Source organism: Phaseolus vulgaris, chromosome 2 (assembly GCF_000499845.2).
Source record: "Phaseolus vulgaris cultivar G19833 chromosome 2, P. vulgaris v2.0, whole genome shotgun sequence".
Taxonomy (NCBI): Eukaryota; Viridiplantae; Streptophyta; class Magnoliopsida; order Fabales; family Fabaceae; genus Phaseolus; species Phaseolus vulgaris.
The window spans coordinates 38029655-38049885 of record NC_023758.2 but is presented as its reverse complement, the minus strand read 5'-3'; the positions used below and the strand labels follow the sequence as shown (position 1 = coordinate 38049885).

The window sequence follows — 20231 nt, the reverse complement described above, 5'->3', positions numbered from 1 at the left end:
TTACTGCTGCACCAGTTTTGCTTTAATCATTGCTATTTCCTTTTCAACCATGGACATAGCATTACCAGCACGAGCAATTCGGCTACCTGGATTAACTTTACCTGAATTACCACCTCTACCTTCAGTCACATTGCCAACTCTACCTCCAGTCTCATTGCCACATCTAAGAGTACCACCTCTACCTTCAGTCACATTGCCAACTCTACCTCCAGTCTCATTGCCACCTCTAAGAGTACCACCTCTACCTTCAGTCACATTGCCAACTCTACCTCCAGTCTCATTGCCACCTCTAAGAGTACCACCTCTACCTTCAGTCACATTGCCAACTCTACCTCCAGTCTCATTGCCACCTCTAAGAGTACCACCTCTACCTTCAGTCACATTGCCAACTCTACCTCCAGTCTCATTGCCACCTCTAAGAGTACCACCTCTACCTTCAGTCACATTGCCAACTCTACCTCCAGTCTCATTGCCACCTCTAAGAGTACCACCTCTACCTTCAGTCACATTGCCAACTCTACCTCCAGTCTCATTGCCACCTCTAAGAGTACCACCTCTACCTTCAGTCACATTGCCAACTCTACCTCCAGTCTCATTGCCACCTCTAAGAGTACCACCTCTACCTTCAGTCACATTGCCAACTCTACCTCCAGTCTCATTGCCACCTCTAAGAGTACCACCTCTACCTTCAGTCACATTGCCAACTCTACCTCCAGTCTCATTGCCACCTCTACCTCCAGTCACATTGCCACCTCTTCCACCTGTTCCAGGTTTGCCATCTCTACCACCGGTTTTGCCATCTCTACCACCTCTTCCAGTTTTGCCACCTCTTTCTTAAGGGCATAGCCATCTTCGCGCACTCTTCCTAATATCCAACCACTTTACATCCCATTCCTTTCTCCACCACCTTCAACCAACATTCTACTTTGGATTTGGATTTAGGGTTCCTGTCATTCTGCATGCTTTCAGTCAAGTTTAATAAGTGATTTTATAATGATCACATAAATTATGTAACTTGTGTGTTGTCTGTTTTCTGTTGTTGGAGACAGTTTTTCTTTTTTAGTGTTCCATTTCCTTTTCGCCTTTGAATACTTGTATTTCTGTTGCACTTCTGCATTACTCTATGTAGTGTATGTGCCTAGAGTCGATAGACTCATTACCATAGAATGAATCTATTTTATCATAAATTTTTCTTTCTTCTTCTCTTTCCCACAATATCATGTGTATAGCTAATTCTTAATACCCTAACTTCGTAAAGTGTTATAGTTAAAATTGAATCGGACTGTTATATCAGATGTTATTTGTATATATTAACGAAGAAACGGAAGCTTGGATTTCTAAGAAAAATGTAGAAAAAGTGTCTCGGTGATGAATAAAGAAAGACAAGGAACGCTAATTGGACATTAATACAAAACTAACTACTTTTCAAAGAGGAAATATACCATAATCGGTTTATAATAATAACAATAATACTTTAAATAATAATAATAATAATATATAAAATAAAAATTATGTTATTATAATATAATAATAATAAAATATTACTAACATAAATAATAAACCTAAACTTATAAAATAATAATAATATAAAAATAACAATTACAATAATAAAAATAATGAAATTATAAAATAATAATAAATAAAATAATCAAAATAATTTTATAAAATTATAATAATAATATTAACAATATCGAATTAATTTTAATTTTAATTTTTTGAATATTTTTAATACATTTTTAGATGTATTATGTTAATTTCACTAAAAAAAATCAATATTATCTACAGATTTTTACCCACGGATCTACAAGTTGGCACGACTTCAGTATGACAGGGTAGAAGTCGTACCAAGTTGGCACGACTTTAGTATGACATAGCAGAAGTCGTGCCTAATTGGGACGACTTCTGCATATAAAGTCGTGTTAATTAGGTACGACTTGCTTAAATTTGTAATTTTTTTTAAACGAACCCCATTTTGGTAAAAAAAAAAAAAACTTTATCATAGTCAAAAAAATCACTTTTTAAAGAGGAAATATACCATAATCGATTTATAATAATAATAATAATAATAACAATAATATTTTAAATAATAATAATAATATATAAAATAGAAATTATGTTATTATAATATAATAATAATAATAATAATAAAATATTACTAACATAAATAATAAACCTAAACTTATAAAATAATAATAATCAAAATAAATTATATAAAAATAATAATTACAATAATAAAAAATAATGAAATTATAAAATAATAATTATAAAAGTAATAATAACAAAAATAATCATAACAATAATCAAAATAAATTTATAAATTTATAATAATAATATTAACAATATCAATTTTTTTATATTTTTTTATGAAATTTTTAATACATTTTTAGATGTATTATGTTAAGATAATTTGTAGTTTTTCTTTTTCAGTTGGGTTCGTGAATTGTAAGAGAATACTGCTTTAATCAAGTCATCCTAATTTTATTTTGCGCTTGATTATTTAATTGAATTCTCTTCTTCCACCGTATTTTATATTGTACGGTTCTACGTTTAATGTTGATTAGGCGTTGAATTTTACACTATTTTTGTTTTATTTTATTAAGTTTTACAAATTTATAACTATTTCTACTTAAATCTTTTATAACTATTTCTATTTAAATTTTATTTAATTTTATCAAAATTCATTTTCAATATTTTTGCATATATCAACAAATTTATTTTATTAATTAGTTCATGAACTGTTACAAGAATAATGTTTTAATGAGATGAAGTTTCATATACAAATAAATAATAAATAATCATATTTCGTTCTAAATTATGTTTAACCACAAGCACTACGAAAAAAACATGTAAATTGTAGCTATTTTAATATGATTATTAAAAAACGCCTCAATTATCATTATAATACGAAGTTAACCAGGGTCACATTTTTCCTTTAAAATATGTCATTTACAATCGTTATTTTATGATAGTAGACTATTCTTTCACATTTTTGTTCCTTCCACATTTCTTCCATAACATTACTCTTTTTCCCCAAAAATAATTTCCCCCCAAAAAATAACACTACAAGAAAAACGCAAATTATTACACACATATATATATATACATATATACATATATACATATATACATATATACATATATACATATATATATATACATATATACATATATACACATATATACATATATACATATATACACATATATACATATATACATATATATATATACATATATATATATATATATATATATCAAAGGTAACATAATATACAAGAAACCCTTAGAGTTGAATGAAGATAACAAAACAGGGCATTCACACCTTTATCTACACAAACAGGTAATTATCAATATATGTATATTGCATATATATGTATGTATTTTGCAATTTATTCATAATTGACATTCTTTCGTACAAAACAAAATATGTAAAGACGAGAACAATTATAAGGATGATCAATCACTCGCATTAGTTAAGCCAATTGACATCGAAGTATAATGATTTTACATAATGATGATGATAATGTCATTTTTTAATTCATAATGTATTATAAATTTATATTGTTAATAAAAGTGTGTGAATAATAACATTTTTTTATTTTAATTTTAATATTAAATATAAATATATATAAATGAAAAAATAAAAAATGCGGATACTCAGGCGCGAGAGCGCCTGTTTGCCCGCTAGTATTAATAATACTAATAATATTAATAATACTAATAATATTAATAATACTAATAATATTTTATAATACTAATAATATTTTATAATACTAATAATATTAATAATACTAATAATATTTTATAATACTAATAATATTAATAATACTAATAATATTAATAATATTAATAATATAAATATAATCTATAACTATATATAAAGGGGATTCCCCTTTTAATTGTTATTTTATTTTTTCTAATTTTATCCTTATATTTTTATTTTATTTTATTTTAAAAACTGTTTTAATTTTATTTTATATCTTAAATTTAAAATTAAACATTACAAGATGAGACTTGCTCGGGAACATTTCAAAATTGCATATTTTTTTTTCATCTTTTATATCATCAAACACATTTTTCAAACGTCTCTTCTATGTTCTGTAATATCGTTCCAGATTCACAAAATCAACCAGTAAGTCTTTTTTTTTTCAATTATAAAATACATAAAGTAGAAGATAAAAATGCAATATGTGAATTTACTTTTTTTTTTTATTCATTTATGCATTCATTTAGATTCAGAGTTTTGTTCTTTCATGCAATGTATGATGACAATAACACCATAAAAAAAGTTTAGGGTTTTAACAGAAAAAAAACTTACCGGATAAAAGTGCATGAGAAATGATCATAAGCAGTCTGCATGTTGGTGTGTACTGTCTGTTCTTGAATTTTCCAAAGATTCAAACTTCGTTCTTGAATTTTCAACTGATACTGATGGAGGAGGGTAGCACCATTTTTTAAATAGCTTTTCTAATTATATGAGTCTTGGAATCCCCTTTGGATTTTCGAATCTGAACCCTCGATAAAACTTTGCCTTTAATTCATGAAAAATATCACTTTGTGTACATGGGTTCTGATTTGAAATTTGGGATTTAGTTATTTGGGATTTTGTTGGGTAGAAAGAAATCAAAGTTGGAAGCCAACGAAATCCATTAGATTGCAAAAAGAAAATAATAGATGGTTCGGGGTTGTATTCGAATGGACGAAATCGTTACCGAGTTGACGGTTAAGACTCTGTTACTCATTGATGGCATAAAATAAAAACATAATTAAATTATATTTAATAAAAAATAAAAAAAATTAACTGTAACGGTTTTCAATACTTACTTAAATTATTAACAGTAGCGACTCCCAATACTTAATTTCAAGAACCAAAATTAATTTTTTGTATTTAAATAATAAAAAATCACATAAATTAAAAATATATTTAAATTATACTTAAAAATATGTATTTTTAAAATATTATCATATTTTACATACATATTTATTTTCTGAAGATACTTTTTATTTATGCTATCTAATTTTTTGTCACATACTTATTATTTATTTTATATTTTTATTTCATAAATCAATATTGTTTGGTGCTTTGGATTGTTTTTGTTTACCACTCATATAAAAAAGGTCAACTATAATTCTTGTTGTATGTTTGTTTTCCATTAGTGATTTGTCATTAAAATTAGTAACACTTGCTTTTGATGTGTACTATAATACTATTATTTGATGTTTTTTAATTGTTTATGAAAGTATTTTCATAATTTGTTTTACTTTTAGTTTTGATTTATATTTTAGTTTTCAAATGAGGGGTCTAGGCCACGTTTTTTTGCAATTGTACATTTATGACACTGAACATGAATTACAAAATAGGATGTTGGAAAGTCCTCATCTCCATCAAACTATTGTTAATAAGTTGCAACAAATACTACATCGGTGCAATCCTTTTGTGCATGTATTCAAACAACTTGCTCAAGAACAAAATATACATGAATGTACTTTACTCATTAAAGAGTGTCCTGTCAATCAACCACAATATATTCTTCCAACTGCATCTCAAGTAGCAGCAATAATTGTTACTGGAGACACAGAATCAATGGCACGTGGACGAGACATTAAAGTTGTAAGTCATGATGGGAACTTAATAAACATTCAAGAAACTGTGGGATATTATGACCCTTTACAATATCCACTATTATTTCCTTTTGGAACATATGGTTGGGATCTCAACACAAAAAATCATACTGGCCAAAATATCTCATGCCGAGAATATTATAGCTACATGGTTCAGGTAACTTCCAACATAATTATATATATATATATATATATATATATCATTTCCAACAATTTACATACCAATGTTGTGTTATAAAATTAATACACATACATCATTACTTCAATGTAGATTCGTCCCAATGATCACTCTACAATATTACAAGCAGGACGACTTTTACAACAATATGTTGTAGACAACTATGTGAAGATTGAAGCAGGAAGGTTACGATGGATTCGAAATCATCAAAATAATATTCGTGCTGAAGTGTATCAAGGTTTGCAAGATGCTTTGCATGAAGGACAAACTCACACAGGTACATAATGTATGTAACATACTACATCTATTACATTTAAATATATCAAAACTCATACTATTTTTTTATTCAAGGAAATGTTGGACAGAGGACAATATTACCATCATCATTTATTGGTAGTCGTCGAGACTTGACACAACGATATGAAGATGGCATGGCAATTGTTGCTCATGATGGTAAACCTGATATTTTCCTTACAATGACATGCAATCCTTCTTGGAGTGAAATTTCTTCAGAGCTTAAACATTTTCAAACTCCATAAGATCGTCCTGACTTGCTCACAAGAATATTTCGAGCAAAATTTGAACAATTGAAGGAAGATGTGATTGATAAAGGAGTTCTTGGAAAAGTTAAAAGTTACATGTATGTGATTGAATTTCAAAAACATGGACTACCCCATGTGCATATGTTACTTATCTTACAAGATAATGATAAATTACGTGATCCAGAAGATTATGATAGCATTGTTAGAGCAAAAATACCAAAGAGTGAAGAAGAGCCACAGTTGCACGAATCTGTACTGAAACAAATGATACACGGGCCTTGCGGAACTCTTAATCCAAGATCACCATGTATGAAGCAAAATCAATGCAAGAAAAAATATCCTAAAGAGTTCTTGGAAGAAACACGTCAAGGTAATGATTCATATCCACAATACAAAAAACGTTTCAATGCACCAGTATCTATAAATAGAAATGTGACTGTTGACAACAGATGGGTGGTTCCTTATAACCCTTGGTTGTTGTTAAAATATGATTGTCATATAAATGTTGAGGTGTGCAGTAGCATCAAAAGTATTAAATATTTATACAAGTATGTCTACAAAGGTCCAGATCGAGTAGCAATGGAGGTTCATAGAGGATCAATTGTAGATGAAGTTCAACAATATATTGATGCTAGATGGATTTGTGCTCCGGAGGCTTTATGGAAAATATTCAGATTTACACTTTATCGAATGAATCCAAGTGTAGAAAGATTACAAATTCATTTACCAAATCGTCATCAGGTGCGCTTCTATTTTATTTTTCTATAAAAGAAATAAATGTTTTCGTAATGTATAGTATAAATTCATGTAAACTGAAGTTGCACCTCAGATTTGAAACTTTCTTTGTTGGTTTTTATTTTATCTATTTGTCCTTCTGTAGTTTTAGAGAGAGAAGATGAAGAGATCAAAGTGGTGCAATATTTCAATTCATCATCTCTGTTTTTTACTTTCTATTTCAGGTGTGCTTCTATAAGCATCAAAACATAAGTGATGTATTAAATGATGACAACACTTCCAAAACCATGCTCACAGAATTCTTTTCACTAAATTTTCGAGATCCACATTCTAGAAGTTATTTGTATAGAGAAATTACACAACATTATTGTTGGCATAACAGACAAAAAGAATGGTACCCAAGAAGGTCAAGGAAGAAAGTTATTGGTCGAATTTATACTGTATCTCCTTCAGAAGGAGAAAAATTCTTCTTGCGTATTTTGTTATCCCATATAAGAGGGCCAACCAGTTGGGAATACCTATTATCACCGAATCAAACATATTGCCCCACATTTAAAAAAGCAGCTGAAAAATGGGGATTTTTAGAAAGTGATAATAGCATTCATGAATGCTTAGTCGAAGCATGAAGTTTACAGATGCCTTATGCTTTAAGGAGGTTGTTTGTGACCATATTAATTTTTTGTGAACCAACTGATGTTCGAAGTCTTTGGAATGAGTTTTATATCTTTATGGCAGAAGATTATACTTCAAGAAGCACTTCTATGGGCATCAACATTAATATGCTATTGAGGGATTTGAATGATCTTCTTATTCAGCATGGTAAAACAATCAATAATTTTGATTTACCAGCATTAACATTGGATGCATTTGAAAATACTTCAGTACCAAGAATTATACAAGAAGAGTTATCAATACAAATACCTAATGAAGATGTTGACAATGTACACAGATTGAATATTGATCAGTTGATTGCTTTCAATACCATTTTAGATGTAATTCATTGTAAGCAAAGTCAAGTATTTTTTGTGGACGGACCAGGAGGAACCGGTAAAACATTCCTTTATCGTACATTAATTGCATATTATAAAAGTAAAGGAAAAATTATTTTAGTGACAGCCTCCTCTGGTATAGCTGCAACATTATTACCTGGTGGTCGAATTGCACATTCTCGATTTAAGATACCTATTAATGTAGTAGTTGGTTCCTTTTGTTCAATAAGCAAACAATCTGATCTTGCAAAGTTACTAAGAGAAACAACAGCAATTATTTGGGATGAAGCACCAATGACCAATAGATATGCTTTAGAGGCATTAGATAGATCATTAAAGGACATTCTAGATTGTGATGCTCCATTTGGGGGGAAAGTGATGATATTAGGAGGAGATTTTCGCCAGGTACTACCAGTTGTCCAAAAAGGTACAAAGGCACAAATGATTTCTGCATGTATTGTTAAGTCTCCTTTATGGAGTAACACAAAGGTATTGCATTTACAACAAAACATGCGATCATTGCAAGATCACAATTTTGCAGAATACCTCATGCGCATTGGAGATGGTATTGAACCTACAATTCTTGATGATATGGTGAAAATACCCCATGAACTAGCAATACCATGGGAAGGAGAAAGTTCAATTCAAAAACTTATACAAGAAACATTTCCCCAATTGCAATTTCATACATGGGATGCATCTTATATGGTTCAGAGAGCCATATTGACTCCCAAAAATGAAGATGTTGAAATACTTAATAACATGATTATTGATCATTTTCCAGGAGAACAACATAATCTATTGTCATTTGATGAAGTTGAAGGAGACACACATAGTCTATATCAACAAGAGTACTTGCACTCCATTGCTCCAGGTTCACCATTAATGTTGTTGCGAAACATAGACCCTAAATCTGGGTTATGTAATGGGACGAGATTATTGTGTCGTGGGTTCTACATGAACATGTTGGATGTTGAAATCTTGATAGGTCAACATGCTAGAAAAAGATCTTTCTTACCAAGAATTAAACATAAAACAACAGAAAGTGCAGGTCTCCCATTTGTGCTTATTAGGAAACAATTTCCTGTGAAATTAAGTTTTGCCATTACTATAAATAAATCACAGGGGCAAACTATACCTAATGTTGGAATTTACCTTCCACGACACGTTTTTAGTCATGGTCAATTATATGTTGCACTATCAAGAGGTGTTTCTCAAGCTTCAACAAAAATTCTTATTAAAGAAGGATACCTTGAAGGAGAAGATGGAAATTTTACCAAAAATGTTGTTTATAAAGATATTTTATTATCACAAAATCAGGTATTGTTCGTTTTATTTATGTGTGACGCATAAATATAAGTATAGGTGATTATTCTACTGACATTATTTCTTATATATATATATATATATATATATCCAAGTTAACATAATATACAAGGAGCCCTTACAGTTGAATGAAGATATCAAAACAAAGCATTCACACATTTATCTACACAAACAGGTAATTATCAATATATGTATATTGCATATATATGTGTGTGTATTTTTCAATTAATTCATAATTGACATTCTTTCATAGGAAACAAAATTTGTAAAGACTGGAACAATTAGAAGGATGATCAATCACTCGCATTGATTAAGCCAATTGACATCAAGGTATAATGATTTTGCATAATGATGATGATAATGACATTTTTTCATTCAATGTACTATAAATTTATAGTGTTATAAATAAGTGTACAAATAATAATATTTTTTAATTTTTAATTTTAATTTGAATATTAAATATAAATACATATAAATGAAAAAAATAAAAAATGCGGATACACAGGCGCGACGCGCCTGTGTTTCCGCTAGTGTTAATAATATGAATATAATATTAAGAATATGAATATTGAATATAATATTAATATAATGAATATAATTTATATTATTATAAATTGTATAAATTATATTAATAATAATAAGTTTAAATTATATTAATAATATGTATAAATTATATTAATAATAATATGTATAAATTATATTAATAATAATATTTATAAGTTTTATTAATAATAATAATATAAACTATATTAATAATAATAATAATATGTATAAATTGTATTAATAATAATATGTATAAATTGTATTAATAATAATAAGTATAATAAAAATGGTAATATGACCAAAGAACTTGTTTGGTCTAGTGGTTAATGCTTCCTTAGTCTCTGAAGTGTAAATGACTTCCAATAATAATAATAATAATAAATATTTAAAAAAGATAATGATAAAGATTTTTTTTAATTTTTTTTTCTGGATCCGTATGTAACACTGATTTTTTTTTTCTAGATCCGTATGTAACGCTGATTTTTTTTTTATTTTTTTTTCTGGATCCGTATGTAACGCTGATTTTTTTTATTTTTTTTTTTCTGGATCCGTATGTAACGCTTACCTACGACAGTTTTACATGCGGATTTTTGCCCGTATGTAATCCCTATGTAAACCTGTTTTACATACGGATTTTGAGCCTTACATACAGATTTTGGCTATATGTAATTCCAATTTTTCTTGTAGTGTAATTTCTCCCCTAAAACATTGTATTTGACAAATCTTTGAACCCTATGAAACCCTATCATTTCTTCTCTTTCGAAACCCTCACACAAACCCTCACTCTATAATCGTGAAACCTATGCAACCACGCCCATACCCCCTTCTTTTCTCATCCCATTCGTCAATCCCCGCCAACCTTCCCCCTCTCAAGATATTCAATAGCACCTGTCACCCCAACTTCAATTCCCTCTCCCAACCCTCCTTCTGCCCCCTCCAATCTCTCGCGCTACCAACATGTCGCCACTTCCACCATCCTTGAGTGCAACGAGTCTGATGCTTCCATCGTCAGCTCTGCCTCCAGTCGTTGGGTTAGCTTTTAGGTTAATACCGTCGCCGATCCTCCTTCCCCTACCTTCAACCTCATGAAACCTGCCCAGAACTTTGTATCTTCATTTATGAAAACTCGAGAAAACTAGGTTGTATTCTTAATTTTGCCCTTATATTCATTTGTTACATCTCATTTCTTGTACATTTCTCATTGTTCTATTTGGACCCTTCAAACCTTATGTGCTAAGATTGGGAAGCTTACTATGCATCTTATATAAATCACTAACATTTAGTGACAAGAGGTGAGAAACTAGGAAGATTTATGGTTATATGATGATACTAGGTTTTTTTTTTGTCAACAAATTGACTAGGTATTTAGTATTATTGGAATGTAATGATTTTTTATGTTTTTACTTTAGATAAGGAAGTTGAGGGGTCTGAAACAAAAGAAATCACATTTGATGAAGATCCAAGTTAATGGTGGAATAGTATCACAAAAGGTATTACGCATACATTTTTTTGAGAAGCAAATCCCAGTGATGTTGCTTTTATAGATGCCTATTACCATACTTGATGGAGATCAAGCTCAAGTGGACATGGAGGCCAATCACCAAGATCAAGAAAAGGTAGAGGCTCAAATGGAGGACGCCCATGGAGGTCAAAGCCCACCTCAAAGGCACTTTTCTTTGAAGCTTTTAATGCACACTAAAAAATGTTGGTTATTAATTCAGATTTTATTACCCTTAAACTATTTTACCATTATATTGCATTAATGGTCAATTTACAGGTCTGTTATTATTCTTATTTTATAGCTTCCAGTAATTGTAATTTTATTATATATATTATATATATGATTAAGTAAATCAAAATGAATAAGATCAGTTTTGCAATTTTGTGCAATTACGTTCAATCAGTTGCTACAACCTTTTGCCTTCTCTTATTTCCTTCAATTAGTTCTTACAACTGGTATCAGAGCTAGTATGTTATCATGAACTCTACCCAATTATCAGTCCCTATCCTTGATGGAAAATATTACAATTGGTGGTGTGTGCAAATGAGAGTTTTGTTTGATTATCATGGGTTATGGGATGTCGTTGAGAGTGGAGTGTCTGCATTAGCTGCTAATCCAAATGAGGCGCAATGAGTAGCGCACCGTGATCAGAAGAAGAAGGACAATAAGGCTTTGTATCTCATCCATCAAGGGATGACTGACGAGACGTTTGAGCATATAGAAGGAACAACAACTGCCAGTGAGGCTTGGACAATTTTGTCAACCAATTATAAAGGTGATGATAAGATCAAAAGGGTGCATCTTCAAACCCTAAGACGCCAATATGAATTGTTGTAGATGGAAACCACAAAGACTATTGATGTCTATATAAACAAAGTTCTTGCCTTGACAAATCAGATGAAGAGCAATGGTGAAACACATTTGGAGCAAGCAAAGTTGGAAATTTTTTTGAGATCTTTAACTCCAAGATTTGAACATGTTGTTGCCGCAATTGAAGAGGCCAATGACATTTCAAAAATGACAGTAAGGTTATTGTCCGGTTCTCTACGAACGCATGAGCAACGGATGAATGACAATAAGATCGAAAAACCAATTGAGCAGCTTTAGAAGCACAAGCCTCAATTGATAGCTCATATCATAAACATGGTAGCTATTTCAGCAAAGGTCGTGGTGACCAGAATCATGGAGGCGCTTGGCGCGGGGAACGTGGTCGCGGAGGACGAGGAGACATTTATAATAAATCAAATGTTGAGTGTTATAATTGCCATATACATGGCCATTATGCGAATGAGTGCAGATCAAAAGGTGATAATTATGCTTCCAATTGTGCTCAAGAAGATGGTAATCACGAACAAGATGAAGAGGATCATGAAGTATTAATGACAACCACATCAAATGAAACTCCAAACAACTAAACTTGGTATTTAGATACAGGTTGCACGAATCATATGTGTGGTCATAAGGAGCTGTTTGCATATTTGGATGACTCATTTCGTACAAAAGTGAAATTCGGTGATGGCAGGTTTGTTCCAGTGATTGGAAAAGGGCGAATTCTTATTACATTGAAGAATGGTGATCACAGGTACATCTATGATGTTTTCTATGTACCTGACATAAAAAGTAATCTGTTGAGTGTGGGACAACTGGGCGAAAAGGGTTACGTGATGCACATAGTTGAAAATAAATTCTCAATTTTTGATAAAAAATGTAATTTGATTCTTAAAACCTTTTTATCAAAAAACCGCATGTTTTCAGTAGATATTCATATGGGTAATTTCAAGTGCTTGAATGCAATAGTGAATAATGAATCGTGGTTGTGGCATTTACGCTTTGGGCACTTAAATTTTCAGAGTTTGGAAAATCTTTTCAAAAGAAATTTAGTGAATGGTTTACCCCATATTCATCACCCTGATCAATTGTGTGGGGCTTGCATTTTTGGAAAGAATCACAGGATACCATTTGTTAAAGAGTCTTAGCGTGCAAAATTTTCTTTGGAGCTTGTTCATACAGATGTTTGTGGCCCGATGAACATATCATCAGTTGGAGGTAATAAGTATTTTTTAACTTTTATTGATGATTTTTCAAGGAAAACCTAGATTTATGTATTGAAAAGCAAGGATGAGGTATTCCACTGCTTTAAAATATTTAAAGCATTTGTTGAAAGAGAGAGTGGTAGACAAATAAAGATGGTGCGTAGTGATGGAGGAGGTGAGTACAAGTCTAATGAGTTCAAGAAGCACTGTGAAGAACTTGGGTTGCAACATAACATAACTTGTCCCTGCACACCTCAACACAATGGAGCTGCCGAGAGAAAGAATAGAACAATCATGGACATGGCGAGGAGCATGCTTAAAGCGAAAGGTATGTCAAATTATTTTTGGGCTGAGGCCGTTACATGTAAGGTATATTTGATAAACAGATCACCCACTCTGAGTGTTCCTAACACAACTCCGATTGAGGCATGGAGTGGATTCAAACCCAATGTGCAACACTTGAAGGTATTTGGGTCAATTACTTATGCTCGTGTTCCCAAGGCAGCAAGATCGAAGTTGGATGATAAGGCAGTGAAGACCATTTTCATTAGATATAAGCATGGAGGATACAAACTGTACAATCCAATGACAAAGAAGGTGATTATTAGTCGTGATGTTACATTTGTCGAAGATGAGGAATGTCAATGGAATGCAACAACTGAAATGGATTCGAAAAAATGATATATTTACGTTTTGAACGATGATGTGGAAGATGGAGTCACTCTTGAAGCACCTACAGTTCAACCTGAAGTTGTAGTTCAACCTGAAGCTGTAATTCAACCTGAAGTTGCAGCTCCAATTGCAACTATAATGGGGCGACCAAGAAGGCAACAACGACAACCTGTACACCTTCAAGATTGCGAAGTAAATCTTGATGATGAAGTTGATGATAATGGAGATTTAGTTCACTTTGCTTTTCTTGCAGAATAACCTGTAAGACTTGCAGATGTCATTCAACACCCCAAATGCAAAAGGCTATGAATGAAGAATTGATGGCGATTGAGAAAAACAATATCATTGTTTAAATTGGGAAGGTTGTTCCAAATCAAAAAATTAAGGGAAGACGTTGGTTATTAATTCAGATTTTGTTACCCTTAAACTATTTTACCGTTATATTGCATTAGTGGTTAATTTACAATCCTATTAGTATTTCTATTTTATAGCTTCCAGTAATTGTAATTTTATTATATAATTATATATATGATTGAGTAAATTGCTACAACCTTTTGCCTTCTCTTATTTTCTTCAATTAGTTCCTAAAATAATTCATTTTTACGGATGAAAGAAATTTGTAGGTAAAATCTCAAATTTGTTATAAATTGGATACTATTGCCAAATACGAAAATAAATTCATGTGTAAATGGGGTGTAGGTAAATTTACATACAATATTTTGTGTGGGAAACATTATGTATGAATAATCTGTAGATAATAACTGGTCGTATTATCTACGGTCAGATGACGTATGTAATATCATGAATATGTTTATCTATGAAAATATTATTTGTAGGTATGAAAACTATAGATTACCTACACATTTACTCATCAATAATTTTCCATGGAGAAAAATTCACATGTAATTAATATGGAGGATTTTTTTTTTTAATTAAAAAGAAATTTGTATGTAGATAATTTGTATGTAAATAATTCGTTTGATGTATTTTCGTTTTGGTTAACCGTGGAAGGAGTTATCGGTAGTCAATTTTTGGTCTCTTTTTATCGTTCATAACTGATTTATTTTGGTTTTGGAATGTAGGTTTGGTTTGCATATGAATTTTTTAAATTTAATTTATTTTTTGCTGACAAAAAATTATAAACAGAAATAAAATTAACTTTAGAAATGATAAATAAAATAGAAAATGAAAGAAAAATATAACTATTTATCTAAGATAAAAGACATAATATAAAAGATTCGGAAGGAGTTATCGGTAGTCAATTTTTGGTCTCTTTTTATCGTTCATAACTGATTTATTTTGGTTTTGGAATGTAGGTTTGGTTTGCATATGAATTTTTTAAATTTAATTTATTTTTTGCTGACAAAAAATTATAAACAGAAATAAAATTAACTTTAGAAATGATAAATAAAATAGAAAATGAAAGAAAAATATAACTATTTATCTAAGATAAAAGACATAATATAAAAGATTCGGAAGGGCAAGGTACTGGAGGGTAGGTAGTGAGATGTGTATCTGTTGAGCATTAAAAACTACAAAATTGGCTAATACAAACATCAGAAACAAGAAGAACATGAAAAAGGGTAAGAACCTGAAGAAGAAACATATACCTTACCCTTTTATTCTTCTAATTTTATTAGTTTTGCATTGTTTTATTTTATTTTATTCTTTTAATTCAATTTCATTATTTTATTTCTTCTTTTAAATATTGTACTTTTCTACGTAAATCTATATGGTTAGTTTCTTTCTTGTTGTTCAACTATTTTATAACTATTTTAGCAAAATCATATCTTTTAAATTTTAATATCTAGTTCCTTCGCTACTTAATATCATGTCTTTTATCCTAGATAAATATTTATATTTTTTTCTTTCATTTTCTATTTTATTTATCATTTCTAAAGTTAATTTTGTTTCTGTTTATATTATACCAATACACTATATATAATTTTCTTCAATGGTCATGATTCCAATTCTTCGTTAGAGCTTGTTATATTAAGAATTTTAATACCTTTTTCTCCTTCAGACAACTCTATTAATAGTATTTTGATTATTTGTTTTTTAAATTCTTAAATCATATTTATCTGATAAAGTTATATAATATTGCTATAACTAAGGTTTCTTTCATTATGAGTATCTAACTTTCCTCTAGTTTAACACAATATATATTTATTAAAACTTAAATAAGTGTCTCACTCTCTTTCGAGGAAGCCTACAGTAATTAATTTTATAGTTTATTCTTTGATCCCATTCTTCAAACTAAATGTTGAAAAAGGTTGATCTTCTATAAATTGTGTGGTTAAAAGTAATGTGATTATTATAAGATTAGGCTAGTTTTTTCCCTTAGTTATTTTATATAAATTATTTTCAAATAACTCTTCTAATTTATCTTTTTCCTCTGACTTTTTTAGACACTTTTTTTTTATAGTATTTACTTTTGATATTTTTATCTGTTGGAGATCTCACATCGACTAGAGATAAGGACATTTAATTGTATATAAGTGGGTGTAAACCTCAACCCTATGAGTTGGTTTTATGGGATCCTAGCGAGTATTTGTTGGGTTTATCAGACCACCCTCTATCGGACCACCCATAATATATAATCTCATGCAGGAGTTGGAAATCTCGGCGTGAGGGTGGGTGCAAACCTCAACGGCTTAAAGTCCACTTTGTATTATTATCTAATCAAATTTTTATTTATTTTGTTAAGGAGGCATTAACATTTTACCTATTTTAAAATCTTTTTAATTATGCTTTTGAAAATTTAAATAGTTTTATTAACGATTTTGTTCTTCTCTTCAAATTTATTTTTTTAAGTATTTTTTTATTATCATCAACCTGATAGAATAATTAGTTTCTGTAATTCAACTGACAATAATGAATATTTTACGCGCATCAATATGATGCAGTAGTTAGTTTTTGTAATTCAATTGATAATGCATATTTTACACATCTTTAATATTTTTCTATTTTTCTTTTGTTATTTTAAAGAGAGCAACAATTACTTCTTTATTTTCTATTTTTATTTCTTTTAGCGGCAGCATAATTTTTATAATTTAGTTGTTCATAATGTTTTTTTATATTGGGAGAGTGTGTCTTATTAAGTCGGTGTTTTCTGTCATTCCGTTGTTTTATTTATCCATGTACAAACTGCCTGTTGCTGTCTTAAAGGAGTTTGAAAAGGTACAGAGAAGGTTTTTGTGGGGATGGGAAGATGAAGGAAGGAAAGTAGCGTGGGTCTCGTGGAGAAAGGTGTGCGAGCCTAGAGAAGCTGGTGGTCTTGGAATTTTGAATTTAAGGTTTTTCAATGCAGCACTGCTGGGAAAGTGGATTTGGCGTCTGGAGACTGAGAAGGATGGTCTGTGGAAAGAAATTCTTGAATCTAAATACGGAGGCTGGAGAAATTTGCAAGAACAAAGGAGTAATGCTAAGGATTCCAGCTGGTGGAGAGACTTGAAGGGGGTTTGGGGATGGAGGATTGGGGTAAATGAGAATTGTTGCGAGTGGAGAGTGGGAGACGGGAAGGATATTTTGTTTTGGAAAGATGTTTGGGTGGGCAACGAAGATTTGAGAAGTAAATTCCCAAGATTGTTATCTTTGTGGTAATAAAGAAGGTAGTTTACAGTCTTGTGGGGAGTGGGTTAATGATAGATGGGAGTGGAAGTTAATTTGGAGGAGAGGTCTGTTTGATCGGGAAATATGCCAGGAAGTCCAGCTGTTACAAGAAGTGCATGGAAAGACCCCTATCTTGAATTCTGCAGATAGTCGAGTTTGGAAGGCTGGTAAGGATAGTGGTTTCTCGGTAAAATCTGCCTATGATCTTTTAAGAGGCCCTGTTGAGGGAAAAAGTGCCCTCAACACAGATGATCGTGTTGATTAATTCGATTGCCACAAAAGCTAACTTGGAGAGACGTGGGGTTTTGGTGGATACCAATCTATGTAGTTTTTGCAGGATGGTTGTGGAGTCGACAAAACACATGTTTTTGACTGCAGGATAGCTTGGTTAGTCTGGAATCAGTGCTATACATGGTTAAGGATAGCTTGGTTAGTTTGGAATCAGTGCTATACATGGTTAGGGATTGCGTCGGTTGACCATGTTGTCCCAACAACTCACTTCTTGCATTTTATTTTGCTAAATGCTCCTGTCCAGGTTAATGTAGTTTTGAATTGTGTTTGTATAGCTGTAGTTAGTGAATTATGGAAGCACAGGAATAAACATATTTTCCAAGGAGGGGTGATCGATCCTTCGGAAGCTATACATGTAGTTAGTCTGGAATCAGTGCTATACATGGTTAAGGATAGCTTGGTTAGTTTGGAATCAGTGCTATACATGGTTAGGGATTGCGTCGGTTGACCATGTTGTCCCAACAACTCACTTCTTGCATTTTATTTTGCTAAATGCTCCTGTCCAGGTTAATGTAGTTTTGAATTGTGTTTGTATAGCTGTAGTTAGTGAATTATGGAAGCACAGGAATAAACATATTTTCCAAGGAGGGGTGATCGATCCTTCGGAAGTGTTCACTTTGGCACAATTAAAGGCTTGGTTTTGGGTAACTTCTAAAACTTTGCTAGGTTTACTTACTGGTGCATTGATCCTAAGGCTGGTATGTTTTCAATAAAGTGAGCTTTTATAAGAGTTACTCCTTCGGTTGGGTTATTTGTTGTTCTTAGTTGTTCTTTTTGCCCTTGTTGTGGTTGCAAAGAGATTGTATTGGGTTTGGTTTTGAGTTTGTACGGGTTAGATTTGAATTTGTACAGGTTAGTTTTGAATTGGTACGGGTTAGTCTTGAAAATGAACGAGCTGTATGGGTTTTTAGTTGTAGATTTGTTTCTCTCTCTATTTTGTTGGTTTGAGAGACCAGAAAAATTGTCTCATAGTTTTTAGGTATGTATAAGGTTGAACTACCCCTTGAGTGGTTCTTGTTATTTAATCCTTTTTGCTGATAAAAAAAATGTTTTTTTATATTTATTTGTAATTTATCAAAATCATTCGTAGACTTGTCATAATAGTTTCTTATAATAAACTATATAAATGAAGACAGAAAAGCACTGGTGTACAATTACCTATTTCTAACAGCTAAAAGTTGTGCGTATAAAGAAAAACTTTAATCTAATTCTGAAATTTTTGGCTAGAAAATAGAAAGTATTTACTGGCTATTGAAAAGCTGGAAAATTTGTTTCTCTTTTATTTACATTTTAAAAATTAAAAATTATCACAAAGTATGTTCTTGTAATATTTGCATTTAACGTACAGTATGAAATTGTAAAATTTGCATTATTATTCTATTTATTCTTAAAATTTACCAATTCTTAACTATCACAAAATCACAAGAATATTTTAATTTTATTTATTTTATAAAATTTGTTAAATCAAATTATTGTTCTACTTTACTGTTCAACTACTTTTGTAACATATCTATATATATATATAGACACAAATAAAACCGAAACCAAAAAAAATGTTTTTTGGTTGAATCATAACTATCATTTACTCTTCTTTAATTAATGGTAATGGTAAGCCACAATGTTTGTGTAAGTAAATAACCTAGTCTACTTTAATTAAACTGAGTTTAAGTGTTTGTTGAGTATATTCAACTCTCTCGAAGAGTTAATTACTAATGGTAAGAGTATATTTCTTTAAGAAAGATAATAAATGAACTTGTCTTAAGTTTTGGAGGGAAGAGGGAGAAATTAGATATTAAAACTTATTAAAATCTCAAATTAATTTATTTTATTAAAAATGGTGAAATGAGCTAGTTTGACATGTTTTGATTCAGTTGATATTTGATATGCTAAAAATAGGGTGGGGGATGTATTAAGATCCAAAATTAGACTGCTTGAATGCTCTCACTGACCCTTAGGCTGTGTTTGGATCCGCAGATGGAAGGGTAGGAGAGCGAAGAAGTTAGAAATCAAGCGTGTTTGCATCCGCAGATGTGCGAAGAATTGGAAGCGCGGATTTGTGGAAAGGTTAATTTTGGGATCCTCTATGGGATGCGAAGATGGATGGGGGAGAGGAGGAAAGTCCATGTAAGCAGCAGGTGAAATACTAATTTACCCTCACATTTTCACATTTTGCTATGCACCTCCAGT

At 30.9% G+C, this 20231-nt stretch overlaps 3 protein-coding genes across 3 annotated transcripts; 2 read left to right on the top strand and 1 right to left on the bottom strand.

Annotated features, from left to right (window-relative positions):
• Window positions 1-961, bottom strand: LOC137809459 (uncharacterized). Its single transcript, XM_068610567.1, has 2 exons — window positions 886-961; window positions 1-761 (listed from the first exon to the last, which is right to left on the bottom strand). Exons 1-2 carry the CDS (start codon window positions 959-961, stop codon window positions 1-3), a joined length of 837 nt encoding a protein of 278 aa, XP_068466668.1.
• Window positions 962-5584: 4623 nt separating this feature from the next.
• Window positions 5585-7703, top strand: LOC137809457 (uncharacterized). Its single transcript, XM_068610566.1, has 5 exons — window positions 5585-5779; window positions 5894-6077; window positions 6152-6253; window positions 6341-7083; window positions 7302-7703. The coding sequence occupies exons 1-5, from the start codon at window positions 5585-5587 to the stop codon at window positions 7701-7703; spliced, it is 1626 nt and encodes a 541-aa protein (XP_068466667.1).
• A 102-nt stretch (window positions 7704-7805) lies between these two features.
• On the top strand, window positions 7806-14399 carry LOC137809456 (ATP-dependent DNA helicase RRM3-like). Its single transcript, XM_068610565.1, has 8 exons — window positions 7806-9386; window positions 11345-11425; window positions 11480-11551; window positions 12334-12464; window positions 12734-12809; window positions 12900-13018; window positions 13856-14109; window positions 14209-14399. Exons 1-8 carry the CDS (start codon window positions 7806-7808, stop codon window positions 14397-14399), a joined length of 2505 nt encoding a protein of 834 aa, XP_068466666.1.
• Window positions 14400-20231: the final 5832 nt, after the last annotated feature.

Coding starts and splice junctions, on each gene's coding strand:
- LOC137809456 (XM_068610565.1), top strand. CDS start 7,806: ATGGCAGAAGATTATACTTCAAGAAGCACTTCTATGGGCATCAACATT. Junction 11,426..11,479: donor GTGGAATAGTATCACAAAAG/GTATTACGCATA, acceptor TTGCTTTTATAG/ATGCCTATTACCATACTTGA. Junction 13,019..13,855: donor TTGAAGAATGGTGATCACAG/GTACATCTATGA, acceptor TTTGATAAACAG/ATCACCCACTCTGAGTGTTC.
- LOC137809457 (XM_068610566.1), top strand. CDS start 5,585: ATGGCACGTGGACGAGACATTAAAGTTGTAAGTCATGATGGGAACTTA. Junction 6,078..6,151: donor TGAAGGACAAACTCACACAG/GTACATAATGTA, acceptor TTTTTATTCAAG/GAAATGTTGGACAGAGGACA. Junction 7,084..7,301: donor ATTTACCAAATCGTCATCAG/GTGCGCTTCTAT, acceptor TTTCTATTTCAG/GTGTGCTTCTATAAGCATCA.
- LOC137809459 (XM_068610567.1), bottom strand. CDS start 961: ATGCAGAATGACAGGAACCCTAAATCCAAATCCAAAGTAGAATGTTGG. Junction 762..885: donor GGTGGAGAAAGGAATGGGAT/GTAAAGTGGTTG, acceptor AACCTGGAACAG/GTGGAAGAGGTGGCAATGTG.